The sequence below is a fragment of the Hyaena hyaena genome, unplaced genomic scaffold, assembly GCF_003009895.1.
Source record: "Hyaena hyaena isolate Hyena2069 unplaced genomic scaffold, ASM300989v1 scaffold_1128, whole genome shotgun sequence".
Lineage (NCBI taxonomy): Eukaryota > Metazoa > Chordata > Mammalia > Carnivora > Hyaenidae > Hyaena > Hyaena hyaena.
Window position 1 is genome coordinate 150,524 of NW_024081757.1, and position 13,277 is coordinate 163,800.

At 41.4% G+C, this 13,277-nt stretch overlaps 1 protein-coding gene across 1 annotated transcript; it reads right to left on the reverse strand.

The window, feature by feature from the left end:
* Positions 1–2,007: 2,007 nt before the first annotated feature.
* LOC120224186 (procathepsin L-like) lies at positions 2,008–3,469 on the reverse strand. Its single transcript, XM_039222398.1, has 4 exons — positions 3,344–3,469; positions 2,686–2,808; positions 2,441–2,587; positions 2,008–2,259 (listed from the first exon to the last, which is right to left on the reverse strand). Exons 1-4 carry the CDS (start codon positions 3,467–3,469, stop codon positions 2,008–2,010), a joined length of 648 nt encoding a protein of 215 aa, XP_039078329.1.
* Between the last annotated feature and the right edge of the window lie 9,808 nt (positions 3,470–13,277).

Here is a 13,277-nt window from a genome sequence, read left to right on the forward strand (position 1 = left end):
TTGTGGGGATGAGCACTGGGTGTTATATGGAAAACAACTTGACAATAAACTATTTGTTAAATAAATAAATAAATAAATAAAATGTAGAAACATAAAAAAAAAAAAGAAAGCTAGCCAAAATGATGAAATGGAAGAACTCTTCTCCAAAGAAATTCCAGGAAGAAATGACAGCGAAAGAACTGCTCAAAACATATATAAGCAACATAACTGTATCAAGAAAATGATCCCATTTACAATTGCACCCAAAAAAAATAAATAAATAAAACCATCATAAAATACCTAGGAGTAAAGCTAACCAATGATATAGAAGATCTGTATGATGAAAACTATAGAAAACTTAGAAGGAAGTTGAAGAAGACACAAATAAATGGAAAAACATTCCATACTCATGGGTCATAAAAAATAGAAAAATTATGCAGCCAAGAATCCTCTATCCAGCAAGCCTGTCATTCAGAAGACAGGAGAAGATAGAAGGAGAGATAAAAAGTCTTTCCAAAAAAACAAAAATCGAAAGAATTTGCCACCACTAAACCAGCCCTATAAGAAATCCTGAGGGGGACTTTATGAGAGAAATGTTGCAAGAAACGCAAGGTACCAGAGACACCACCACAAGCATGAATCCTACAAAGGACAAAATGAATCTACACCCATATTTTTCAGTAATAAAACTGAATGTAAATGGGCTGAATGCTTCAATCAAAAGACATAGCGTAGCAGAATGGGTTAAAAAAAAATCCATCTATTTGCGGTCTACAAGAAACTCATTTTAGACTTGAGGACACCTTCAGATTGAAAGTAAGGGGATGAAGAAATATCTATCATGCTACTAGAAGTCAAAAGAAAGCTGGAGTAGCTATACTTATATCAGACAAACTAGACGTAAACATAGTATCAAGGGATGAAGAAGGGCATTATATAATAATTACAGGATCTATCCATCAGGAAGAGCTAACAATTATAAATGTCTATGCACCGAATACAGGAACACCTAAATATATAAAACAATTAATCACAAACAGAAACAATCTTATGGATAAGAATGTGTTAATAGCAGGGGACTTAAATACTCCACGTACAGCAATGGATAGATCAACTAGACAGATAATCACTAAAGAAACAATGGACTTGAATGACACACTGGACCAGATGGATTTGACAGATATATTTAGAACTCTACACCCTGAGGCTATGGAATTCAGTTTCTTCTCAAGTGCACATGGCACATCGTCTAAGATACATCATATACTGGGACATAAAGCAGCTCTCAATAAATATAAAAGAATTGAGATCATACCATGCACACATTCAGATCACAATGCCATGAAACTTGAAATCAATCACAGGAAGAAGTCTGGAAAACGTTAAAAAAACATGGAGATTAAAGAACACCCTACTAGGGGCGCCTGTGTGGCTCAGTCGGTTAAGTGTCCGACTTCGGCTCAGGTCATGATCTCGCGCTTCATGTGTTCGAGCCCCGCGTTGGGCTCTGTGCTGACAGCTCAGAGCTCCAGGCTCTGCTTCAGTGTCTCCCTCTCTCTCTGCCCCTTCCCTGCTCACTCTGTCTCTCTCTCAGAAATAAATTAAAAAAAAAAAAAAAGAACACCCTACTAAAGAAAGAATGGGCCAATAAGGCAATTAGAGAAGAAATTAAATATACGGAAACAAATAAAACTGAAAATGTAACAATCCAAACTGTATGGGATGCGGCAAAGGCAGTCCTAAGAGGAAAGTACATTGCACTCCAGGCCTATTTCAAGAAATTAGAGAAAGCGCAAGTGCAAAATCTAACAACTCGCCTAAAGGAACTAGAGGCAGAGCAACAAGAATGGTATTCGTGCTACCATGTAACATAGAGGTAGGAACAGCTATATGGTAATAAGCCAATCAGAGAGTTTTGCTAAGCTAATACACGTTAAAGGCAGTACTGACCATCTGCAGACATAGAGTCTACGATCAAATACAAGAATTCCAACTTTCGTATCTGTTTTTACTGAATATACTCAACTTTCATAAAAGATAAGGAACACCACTGACCTGTGCATGATATGGATAAGATTCCTCTGACTCCAGGCCTCCGTTTTCCTTCACATACCGGAAGGCTTTATCCATTCGGCCACCATAGCAGCCCTTATTGCCTTGAGGCCAAGAGCAGTCCACTAGGTTCTGCTCACTCAGTGAAACAAGTTTGCCAGTTTTCTGGAACATCTGTCCTTCAAGGGCACCAATTGCACTAAAAGCCCAACAACAACGGCAGTTACCCTGAAAACAAAATGAAAAGCTCTTAGCCTACAAAATAAATAGCAAGACTTTGACAACAGCTCATGGATCTGAAAACTCCTTTAAAACATAACAAACTGCATATTGTGTCTCAATTTCCATAGCAGAGTCACTGATTCCTTTTGCCTTACTCTTGAGCGGGACCTGCTGAATATTGCCCCACCTGATTCTTCACGGAGGTTACATAGCCTTTCTCTCTCCAGTCCACAGATGAGGGGACCTCAGCAAAGAGAGGTGCTTGGAAGACTTTCCCCTTCTTGCGTTTCTGGAATTTGAGGTCATTTAACACCTGCTTGAATTCTTCACTGGTCTTCAAGGAAAAGGAAACAGAATATTGACAAGCATGAGATGTTTTGAGAAAGTACTTAAAGGAAGCATGAAACGTTCAGCAATCCGTGCCACACTCACCATGTCACCAAAACCATTCATTGCCATTGTGAAGCTGTGTTTCCCTTGGCTGTGTTCCTGATTGTGCTGTTCAATCATTTGCATATTCCTCTCCCACACTGCTCTCCTCCAGCCTTCTTCATCCTGGAGACAAATGTATAACTTATCATCTTTATTTCTATTTAAAACCTACTGACCTGGGACAACTGTGTGGCTCAGTCAATTAAGCATCCAACTTCATCCGACTTCGTCTCTGGTCATGATCTCATGGTTCCTGGGTTCAAGCCCCGTGTCAGGTTCTGTACTGACAGCTCAAAGCCTGGGGCCTGCTTAGGCTTCTGTGTCTTTCTCTCTCTTTATTCCTCCCCCACTCAATCTCTGTCTCTATCTGTCTCTTAAAAATAAATAAATGTTATTTAAAAAAAAACCCATTGACCTTCACTTAGTGGATCTGCTCACAGAAAGGAGGAGAAACTGTGGCCAGCGATGGCCTGATACTTCTGGAGGATGTTCTCCAGCAACCACACAGCAGGACATATGCCAGTGTTGTGCACAGTCCCAGTGCCCTGCTTATTGAGTTGGTATGAGTAATCTCAAGATGTTACTTTCTGCTATGAACTCCCACCAGCATGGAATGTTCTCTGCAGGGTTTCCTCTGGACAGCTTAAATGTTACCCACCACACTATATAGTTTCCCGTGTGTTGCCTTCCACTGGAACCATTGTTCATCTAAGCTCTGATTCACTTGTGGAGCAGCTGAGGCTATTCCCAAGCAAAGGGCAGCCAGGAAGAGAGAAGGATGCATGTTTCAAAACCTAGGAAAGGAGGAGTTTCTGATTAGATCAAACCATCTAAAGGATCAAGCCATCCTTACTTCTAAGATGTTAGAACCACTATAGTAGAGCAAAATATTGAATTTATTGTCTCAAGTGTTTGCACGGGCTCTGGAGGCAGGTTGAGGATATGTGATGTGCATGGGCTCCCGCTCTCTGCCATGAGATCCGCCTACTGCCTCCAGAACATGTAAATGGCAGTGCAGGGAGTGATGGGCCCTGAGTCCGGTGTGTGGGGGCAAGCTGCCATGTATGGAGGGGTCAGGACTTGGAGGAGTGCCTCCTGGGGCCCCAAACCCCCGACCTCAAGGCTCGTGTCCCCAGTATTTTCAAGGTGGCCCCACTCTTCATGTCCATTCTGGGGATCTCACCTGTGGCGGTGCAGTTGTGCGATTCAGTTACAGCTTCAGGTCAGTGGTGTCCAGGAGGCATGGAGGTGGGTGGGAGGCTGCCCACTTAAGGCCTGGGATTTGGCGTTTACAGCCTTGCCCCGACCACCTGCCTGCTCTGCAATTGGTTTAATCATCCTGTGGGCGGGGCCTCTTTGCCCTGGAGCTCTGTGTGGGAGCGGCATGTGATGCTTGAGTCCCTAATTGTCCCGGGGGAATTTGTACCTGCTTTAGTGGTCCCGGGGGAGGGCAGCTGGGGGAGTAGGGACAGCCCTGTGGAGGGGTCCGGCACCTCTCTGGGGACCCACATGAACGAATCCCCATGCATTTATGCGTTGGCAGGTGGTGCATGAACAAAACCTCAAGGGAGCCCTACTTGGGTTTTCAGCATCACCCTGCCTATCCTTTAGTCCTAGCATTTTTGGTGAAAATCTGGAGGAATGAGAACAGGATAATCTAGTCTGGTGGTTCCTGTTTATTTGGACCGGAGGTGGGGCAGGTGGAGGAAGCAGGGCCCAGAGAGGGAGGTGTTATCACTCTGTCAGGATGGGATGCCCCTGAGTTATGGACGAATCTGGAAAGGGCTGGCAGTCCCTCAAACAGGGGATGTGCTGGGCAAGGCTCAAGTCCCTTCATGGAAAAGGGCAGAAGGGAGGGCTGCTGGGGGAAGGCATGGCATTTTTCAATCCACCTGAATCAGGGCAAGTGTTTATAGTGAACTTTGAGATAAGAAAGAATTACAATTTATTTATTTAATGATGATTAATGATTTTCTGAATAATTCTTTCTAACAAATTACTGGGAATACAACCAAATGCAAAATAATAAGGAATAACAGCAATAATAACAAAAACATTACTAATAATAGTATTCATTAAGTGGTTGCTCATAGCCAGGTGCCTTAGTCCATTAGGGCTGCTTTAACAAATACCATAGACTGGTGACTTAAAAACAATAAAAATTTATTTCACACAGTTCGGGAGGCTGAGAAATCCAAGATCAAATTGCAAACAGATTTGGTATCTGTATTTGTATTGTTCTTGTCCTGCATCTGCTAGGTAGGGATTCTTCTTCCCTCTCAAGCCTTTCTCAAAGCTGACAGGAAAGACTCATTTCCAGAATACTATGGTTTAATAAAAGAAGGAAAGGCAGAATGTAGAAATAGCTTTTTCCTCTCTACTCTCTGTGTTATGGATGATGTTCCTCACTATCCGGCATGCTTTTCTTCAGATTTAATTTTAAAAGTTTCAGAAAGACATTTATTTCAAGCAAAAATGTATTTATCAGGACACCAGAATTTGCCTTCTAATGACCATTTTTGCCCTCCTTATAAACAGGATTCCATATGTCTAGACAGTGAGTGGTTCACGACCTCCTTCTCCAGACCTACGTTCATGAAACATCTCAGTGATATCCCTAACACGTTTTCTCCAGCACTTCTCTGCTCTGACACAGCCTTGGTCAAAGGGCTTCTGTACAGAGGCCAGCATGGCCATTCTATAGTTCTTCTGGTGTGGGGCCCCAGCAGGTTCCAAAATGTCCTCAGCCTCATTTCCTCAATGAAGACATTGGGCAATAATTTGATTTTCCTCAGAGGTTTCTTGTGAAGACTAAATGAGATAATACATGTCAGGCATGAGCATAGAGTAGGGCTAATTTATTTTTATTTATTTTTTATTTTTTGCTTCCAAGATGTATTTTATTTTTTATTTTTTAAATTTATTTTTTAATTTTTTTTAAATTGTATTATTTATTTATTTATTTTACAAATAGTTTATTGTCAAGTTGGTTTCCATATAACACCCAGTGCTCATCCCCAAAAGTGCCCTCCTCCATGCCCATCTCCCCCCTCCCCCTCCATCAGTCCTCAGTTTGTTCTCAGCATTCAAGAGTCTCTCATGGTTTGCCTCTCTCCCTCTCCCCCACTATTTCCCCCCTTCTTCTCCCCCATGGTCCTCCATTAAGTTCCTCCTAATCCTCCTATACATGCAAACATATGATATTTGTCCTTCTTTGCCTGACTTATTTCAGAGTAGGGCTAATTTAATACTGCTTCCTTGTAAGGTCACAGAAAATCCTCCCAAAAGTCTTACTTCATTCAGAAAATATTTGATAATTTGATACATAAACAATTCCTACTGATTTCTTTACTTCCTGGGCACTAGGTCACCAGATCAGTGAAATGAACCATAAAGTATAGTGGTTAAGTAAGCCTATATGTTAAAAAGCCAAGCTATATCTCATTAACATTCTTAATTATGCTCCCATATTGAGAAATGAGCCATACATATCCTAACTATATCCACATATCCTAAAATACATATTTTCTCACATTTGAGCCATTATGCTAGAGGTAATATCACATCTTAAATGTTTTATTTTGCGTGGTATAAAGTCATAACAAGTGATTTCTGATTAGTTGTCCATGACTGTTGGACTCTTTAGTCCTTCACAGGCTCATTGTCCTTTTATCTCATTCTGAAGGAGCACCACCACCCTCATCATAATCTATTTTCTGCCATTCTTTACCACTGGTTTTAAATGGCATTTCCAGACTCTGCTATCATCCCTGCCATGATCGCCATGAACAGTGCACTCCATCAGCACGCTGCTTGATGACCTGATGTTGCTCTGAGGAGCTCTCCTTTGCTCAATGCCTTGGCCAAGCTGTGCCTTCCCCCTGGAATGCTCTTTCTTTCCATTCCACCTCTTCAAATGTCTGGTGGAATCCTACTCTTTCCCCAGTCCCCTATGAAAAGACAGTAAATGGATTTCTTCTTTGTGTTTCCACAGCTTCTGAACATCAAAGCTGTTTATAAGTTCTTGGTAATCCTGACTAGGCTGAGCTCCTCAAAGTCATGTTCATATGTACTACACCATTGAATCCAGTATCTCAATGGCTGGGTCAGCAGGTGTTTGATTAATAAGAAAGGTTGCATATTGCACTAACACTAAGGGCAGCAGAACTGAATGATGACTTCCGATTCCTTTAGATTTTGACTGTTATTTTTTGATTTGCAAAGTGCATCCATGCATAAAGTTGCTCTCATTTTGGTCAGATTAAAAATGAGTAAATGGAGCTGAAATATTCACACTTATGTTTACATATTTTTGTTTCTTTTTCCAACTATGACAATAATAGTTTGTGACAATTATTCCAAGGCAGGCAAATTTTCCTCTCACACCATATATGAAGAAATAATTTCATGAATAAATTAATGTTTAAGCAAGTGCAGAAAATGTTTTAACTTAATTAATAGAAAAAATGCTTATAACATGGTATTATTATTATCTGCATTCAAATGAACAGAAAATTACTAGTATATGAGCTACTTATTAAGATCATCATTCCACTTGGTTTCACTTTATCAGCAGTAAGAACAAATTACTTGCAACTTTTGCTTCAGACATTCTACCATCCAGGAAACCATCATCACCACCATCATCACCATCACCTTTGTAGTAGTTGTCAACAACTTGTGATGTTAGGCATTGTTACGTGGTTTAAATATATCACTGCATTTCCATTCACAGTGACTGATACCTGAGAGAGTCTTTGAATACTTGCTGCACTTCCCAGTGATGAAAATTTGGAGTTAGTGAACTCTGTTAGTCTATAAGCAAAGATAAGAAAACTGACATGATGTGAAACCAGAATAATTGCCTGCTCAGGTATTGTAAGATCTCTCTGAAGAGCAAATGACAGACAACCCAAACCATTGGATTCATTTTTTTAAAAATAGAATTTTGGAGAAGATATAGGGATGTTGACAGAGTTGATAGCAATGCTAAAGAAACAGATGTCAGGACCGAAACAACTGGAATCCAGGGCAAATCTGGCATCTAAGTAGCAGGAATGATTCAGCAATGTTGTCAGGGCTCAGTTACTGAATACTGAAAGAATTCACACTGTCTCTTCCATCCTTGCATCATTCTGCTTCCAGATTGAAAAACAAGCAGAAAATGCCTTGTCAATATTTCATCCCGTGTCTAAGAGACAGAAACACATCTTAATATAACCCTCCCCACAAGACTTCATGTAATTGGGAAGAAAGAACCCACAAAAGAAAGAACTCTGCTTTTCCAAAACAAGAGGAAATGGATGCTGGTGGGTAAGAAATAACCTTTGTTCAACATGGCAGCCCGCATTTAGCTTCATAATATACAGATAAGCTTTTTCTTTTCATTAAACTTTTTCTTTTGAGATAATTATAGTCATATGCAGTTGTAAAAAATAATACAGAGAAAACCCAGGTCATTCTTACTGGCATAGAAACAAACACATAGATGGATGGAACAGAAGAAAAAGCCCAGAAATGAACTCACACATATACAGAAGATGTGAATAACTATTTTTCCAAAAAGGACACATGGATGGCCAAAAAATACATGAAAAGATTCTCATCATCATTCATCACCAGGAAATGCAAATAAAAATCACATTGAGATGTTACTCACACCTATTAGGATGGCTATTATCAAAAAGACAAGAAATAAAAAGCATAATGAGAATGTGGAGAAAAGGACTCCCTTGTATACTATTGGTGGGAATGTCAACTGGTGCAGCTCATATGGAAAACAGTATGGAGGTTCTCCCCAAATTGAATATGGAACTATCATAACATCCAGAATTCCCACTTCTGGGTATATATTCATAGAAAATGAAAATACTAACTGGAAATGATATATGTACTACATATTCATTGCAATATTACTTAAAAGAGTCAAGGTATACAAATAGCCCAAGTGTCAATGAATAAATGAATGCATAAAGATTATGAGGCATGTATATATACTGGAATATTGCTCAGCCACAAAAATGAATGGAAATATTCCATTTGTGATAATACGGATGGACCTTGAGAGTCATTATCCGAAATGCAATAAGTCAGATAGCAAAAGGTAAATACTGTATAATCTCTCTCAAACATGGAATCAAAACAAAAAAAAAAAAATCAAGCAAGCAAACATACAAACAAAAAGCCAAACTTAGCTATTGGATACAGAAAACAGATTAGTGGTGCCAGACACAGGGGTTGTGGGGCAGGAGAAATGGGAAGGGGATCAAAAAGTAAAGGATATTACAAAAAGAAAAAAAGAAGCCTGAAGGAAAAAAAGCTGTTATTCCCTCCTGCTATCTTACCTTCTGTTCCATCTTTAACTTTATTTCTAACATTAGCCCGAGGCAGAGAATTTAGTGCCTCTAACCCTGCAGGAAAAAAAGATTAACAGAATCTAAAACATCTTCAATTATTGTGCACAGAAAGAGCACAATAACTTTTCTTCCTCCTGTTCCCAGATGGGCTGGCGTACATGGAAATTTCTCCTTAAAGGAAGTGCGTTTCTTGCTGGAGCTTAGTGCAGGCAGCAAGGAGTAACCGCTACCTCCTACGTTCTCACGTTTTTCTGCCAAGTTTCATAATATTTCAGCCTTTGTTAGGCATTGTCGATACCCCTAGAGACAATAGGTGACAGGTAAACTACCTTGTAACAGACATTTCCAGCGTCTCAGCTTACTTAGTAAGGAGAGAGGCACCCTCACTGCACCCACCCTATCACAGCTCAGCCAGTCCACATTGTACAGACTTTTATTTATAACACCCTATTTCCAAGTACTGGTTTTTCTTTTAGACATCACTCTTCCAGTTTCAAATGACAGAAACGTAACTTGATATGCTTGAAAATAGTTTATTGTCTTTGCATGGGAAACAGAGCAGTTTCTCTTGAAGCACAGCTGGATTCCATCAAAAGTTTGGCAGATGTGGGAGGAACCTCCACGAGCAATGTCATCACCCCCAGTGCGCGTGCGCGTTCCTTCCACACAACGTGCGCGTTCCTGGTTCCTGGTTGCTACTTCCCTCTCAGACTTCTCACACTCACTCTTGACCGTTACAGACTTCTCTAATTCTAAGGATGGTATCCTCAGAAAAGAGAAAGGATCTTGTTGAATAGCATAGACAGTCTTGGAATTGTTCCATTGGCTCCAGTGAGCCTGCGGCAGGTGCTCATTTTAAATACATCTCTGTGGCGTGTAGATGAAGGAAGAGATGTCAGGCTTGGTCCTGGAGATAGATAAGTTTGGTCAGTGACACATGAAACACTCTCCAAAAAAGGGTTGATTGAAAAGGGGGAAGAAAAGAGAACATTTGCCGGGTCATAGGGAAATAGAATGTTTCCTTTTATAAGAAACGGCTTGGGTGTGGGGGATGTGGGGACAGGAAGACAAAAGTTACCAGCTTCCAGTTATTAGATAAATAAGTTCTTGGGATGTAATGTCCAGTGTGGTGACTATGGTGAATAGTGCTGTGTTGTATATTTGAAAGTTGTTAAGGGAGAAAAAGTCATCATCACAGGAGCACCTGGGTGGCTCAGTCAGTTAAGCCTCTGACTCGTGATTTGGGCTCAGGTTATGATCTCACAGTTTGTGACTGCGAGTCCTGCATTGGGCTATGCAGTGTTAGCTCACTCGGAACCTGCTTGAGATTTTTTGTCTCTTCTCTCTCTGTCCCTCCCCAGCTCTCTCCCTCTTTAAATAAATAAATAAACTTAAAAAAAAAAAGCACTCATCACAAGAAAAAATAATTATAACTTCAGGGGGAGATGGATGTTAATTAAAGTTATTATGCGAATCGGGGCGCCTGGGTGGCTTAGTCGGTTAAGCGTCCGACTTTCGCTTAGGTCATGATCTCGCGGTTCGTGGGTTCGGGCCCCGCGTCGGGCTCTGTGCTGACTGCCAACTCAGAGCCTGGAGCCTGTTTCAGTCTGTGACTCCCTCTCTCTCTGACCCTCCCCTGCTCACGCTGTCTCTCTCTCTCTCTAGAAATAAATAAAAACCTTAAAAAAAATTTAAAGTTATTATGCGAATCATTCTGCAGTTTATACAGAAATCATTATGTTGTACTACTTTTATACAATGTTATATCTCAGTTATATCTCAATAAAACTGAAAAAACAAAAGCCCAGAAGCCACTAAACTATATTCTAGAAGAGCTGTACCACTTTACATTCCCACCAGCAATGGCTGTGTGGTCCAGTTTCTTTGTATCCTTACCAGCATTAGGTGTTATCGTTATTTGTATTTTACCCAATCTAATATGTGTGTAACGATGATTATCTGGGCATAAGTTATCATTACTCTAATGGCTGATAGTGATGAACACTTTCTTATGAGCTCATTGGCTGTCTGCATATCTTCCTTGGCAAAGACAAGAAGGCTCTAGCATCCTTCCCTAATGTATATAGTGCACAGATGTCAGGAGCTCATTCAGCATTAAACAAAAGGGCTGCTGTTGTTGCCTATGTTCTGTCCAGGATCATCCATAGGCACCTGCGCCAAAAGTGGCTTCTTGATCCTGTCCTCCGATGAGTACTGGGTGTTGAGCAGTGTCATCCTATAGAGAGTGTAGCAGAGTGTCTGCTTTCCCTCTTAACATAATCTTGGTAGTGACCCTTATGGTTACTTTGATGAGCTTCTCAGACCCAGTGTGGACCATGGTTGTTCCTACTGCAGGGAGGCTGTCTCTGTAGCTCTGCAGTTCTGGGATGTTTGTTGCAATTAGTCACAGAAGCACTGAGGTGTCACAGGAATGCCTAAGGGTTGTGTTAAAACATAGACTCTTCTCCTATACTAGCAAGTCACTTCGCTTTATTTGAAGCAACAGGAAAGCTCTAGGCCTTCATGATAAGGTTTTACAAAATTTTCTAGTGAAAAATGCACCAAGGCCATGGAGCCAGTGAATTGTTCTTCCAACAAACTCCAGTTTTCTGATTCCATTGTCATTTGCTTCATTTATACTTTATTTATGACTGCTCATATAAGACCCTCAGCCTCACAGCTTCACTGGGTGATGTCAACACAACGTTAGTTCACATTCTCTAATAACATGAGTGTCTCACGACTTACGTGTGGTCCCAGCTTGAGGTGTTGAGAGGGTGAGTGAGATCGTTTTGTTTTCCCCCAGTTCTAAGTGAGGCCCCCAGTCAGAGTTCAGATCCTCTCTGTCCCTGAGGCCAGAGCCTTTTTCCAGCCCTGGTCATGTCAGCAGGACTAGATCATCCCAAATCCCTGTTGTGGTTAAGTACAGCTGTGCAGCATGACACACCAAAACTCTACCTGAAAACAACAGTCACTCACTCATCTCATATGTCTGTGCTTCGGCCAGAGGTTTTGTGATCTAGACTGGGTCAGTGGGCTCTGTTCCATGCCTCTCTCAACCTCTTGGTCTCCATGTGGCAATGGCAGAAATATGAGAGAATGAGTCAAAACACACAGCTTCTTAAGACCTGGGCTCAGAACCGGCACACGGCCCTTCCATTTAATTCCAGTGGACAAAGCAAGTCACACAGACAGACCCAACCCCAACTTGGAAGGGAATGTCGAGGGAATGAATATTTCTGAGTAGGAATCCAGCTGGCATCTGGGATCTGAGAGCATGTGTCCCCACAGCACGTTGGTGGAGTATGGCATTTGTATGTTCCAGTCTCATAAGATGGTATTCTTTTGTATCTGGGGCAGTCATCAGACTCTACCTGCTTCAAGAAGAGGGACCATAAACCCCACCATCATTTAGTGCAAGGTGTGACAAGGTATTTTGGTAAAAAGGCCACATACAATTAGAGATATTGATATGGACATCTCTGGAAAATGCTATCTGCAAAGCAAGACAAAACAACAAAACAAACCCACAATGGTGTTTCAAAGAGACAAGTCCCCCCTTGGCACTCAGTGCTTTGTGTCCTGCAGCACACTCTCAGGACCCTGAGTGGCAGTGGGTGCCATTTCATATGCAGAAGAAATTATTTCCTCAAAGGGAACGAGCTTCAGGTTTCCAGAGTAAATTTCTCCCTAGACACTGAGATCTGTCCTAGCTTTAAGTGAATATATTTCTTTCTGGGAGACCTGACTCACTGGGGAGCATATGTGGCAGGCAGTGCTGATAACACAGGGCCTCTCACGGATCACTACAAGATCAACCAAAGCCCACAACTGTTTTCCCAGGCAGGTAAAAGAGGTGAAATGAGGAGAGTGTGCAGATTCTGGTTTAGACCGCCAGCTTCCCAGGGTGTGACCTTGGGCTACACTAGCTTCTCTTCGTTCCAGTTTTCTTATTTTGTAAACCAAGAAGGAGAAGCTTGTTCTGAGAGGTAAGTTGGGCTCCTGCACACAAAGCACTAGAATTGGCTCTGGGAATGCTCTCCACACATACAGACTCATAGAAAGATGGTGGTGGCTGATAGGCATTGAGATGGATACAGAGCAGAGAACCACTGGGTGTTTCCTGTAGACTGAAGGCTCATGTCTCCCACCAATTCTTGTATTGACATCCTAATGCCCAAGGTGAGAGTATTAGGAGGGGGGTTGCTTGGGAGGTGATTGGAGCCCACAGGATTG

Excerpts from the sequence above, each read along its gene's own strand:
- LOC120224186 (XM_039222398.1), bottom strand. The coding sequence starts at position 3,469 with ATGCATCCTTCTCTCTTCCTGGCTGCCCTTTGCTTGGGAATAGCCTCA. Across the intron at positions 2,809-3,343 it reads ACGGGAAACTATATAGTGTG|GATGAAGAAGGCTGGAGGAG; the intron begins GTGGGTAACATT and ends ATTTGTCTCCAG. Across the intron at positions 2,260-2,440 it reads TAACCTCCGTGAAGAATCAG|GGTAACTGCCGTTGTTGTTG; the intron begins GTGGGGCAATAT and ends TTTTGTTTTCAG.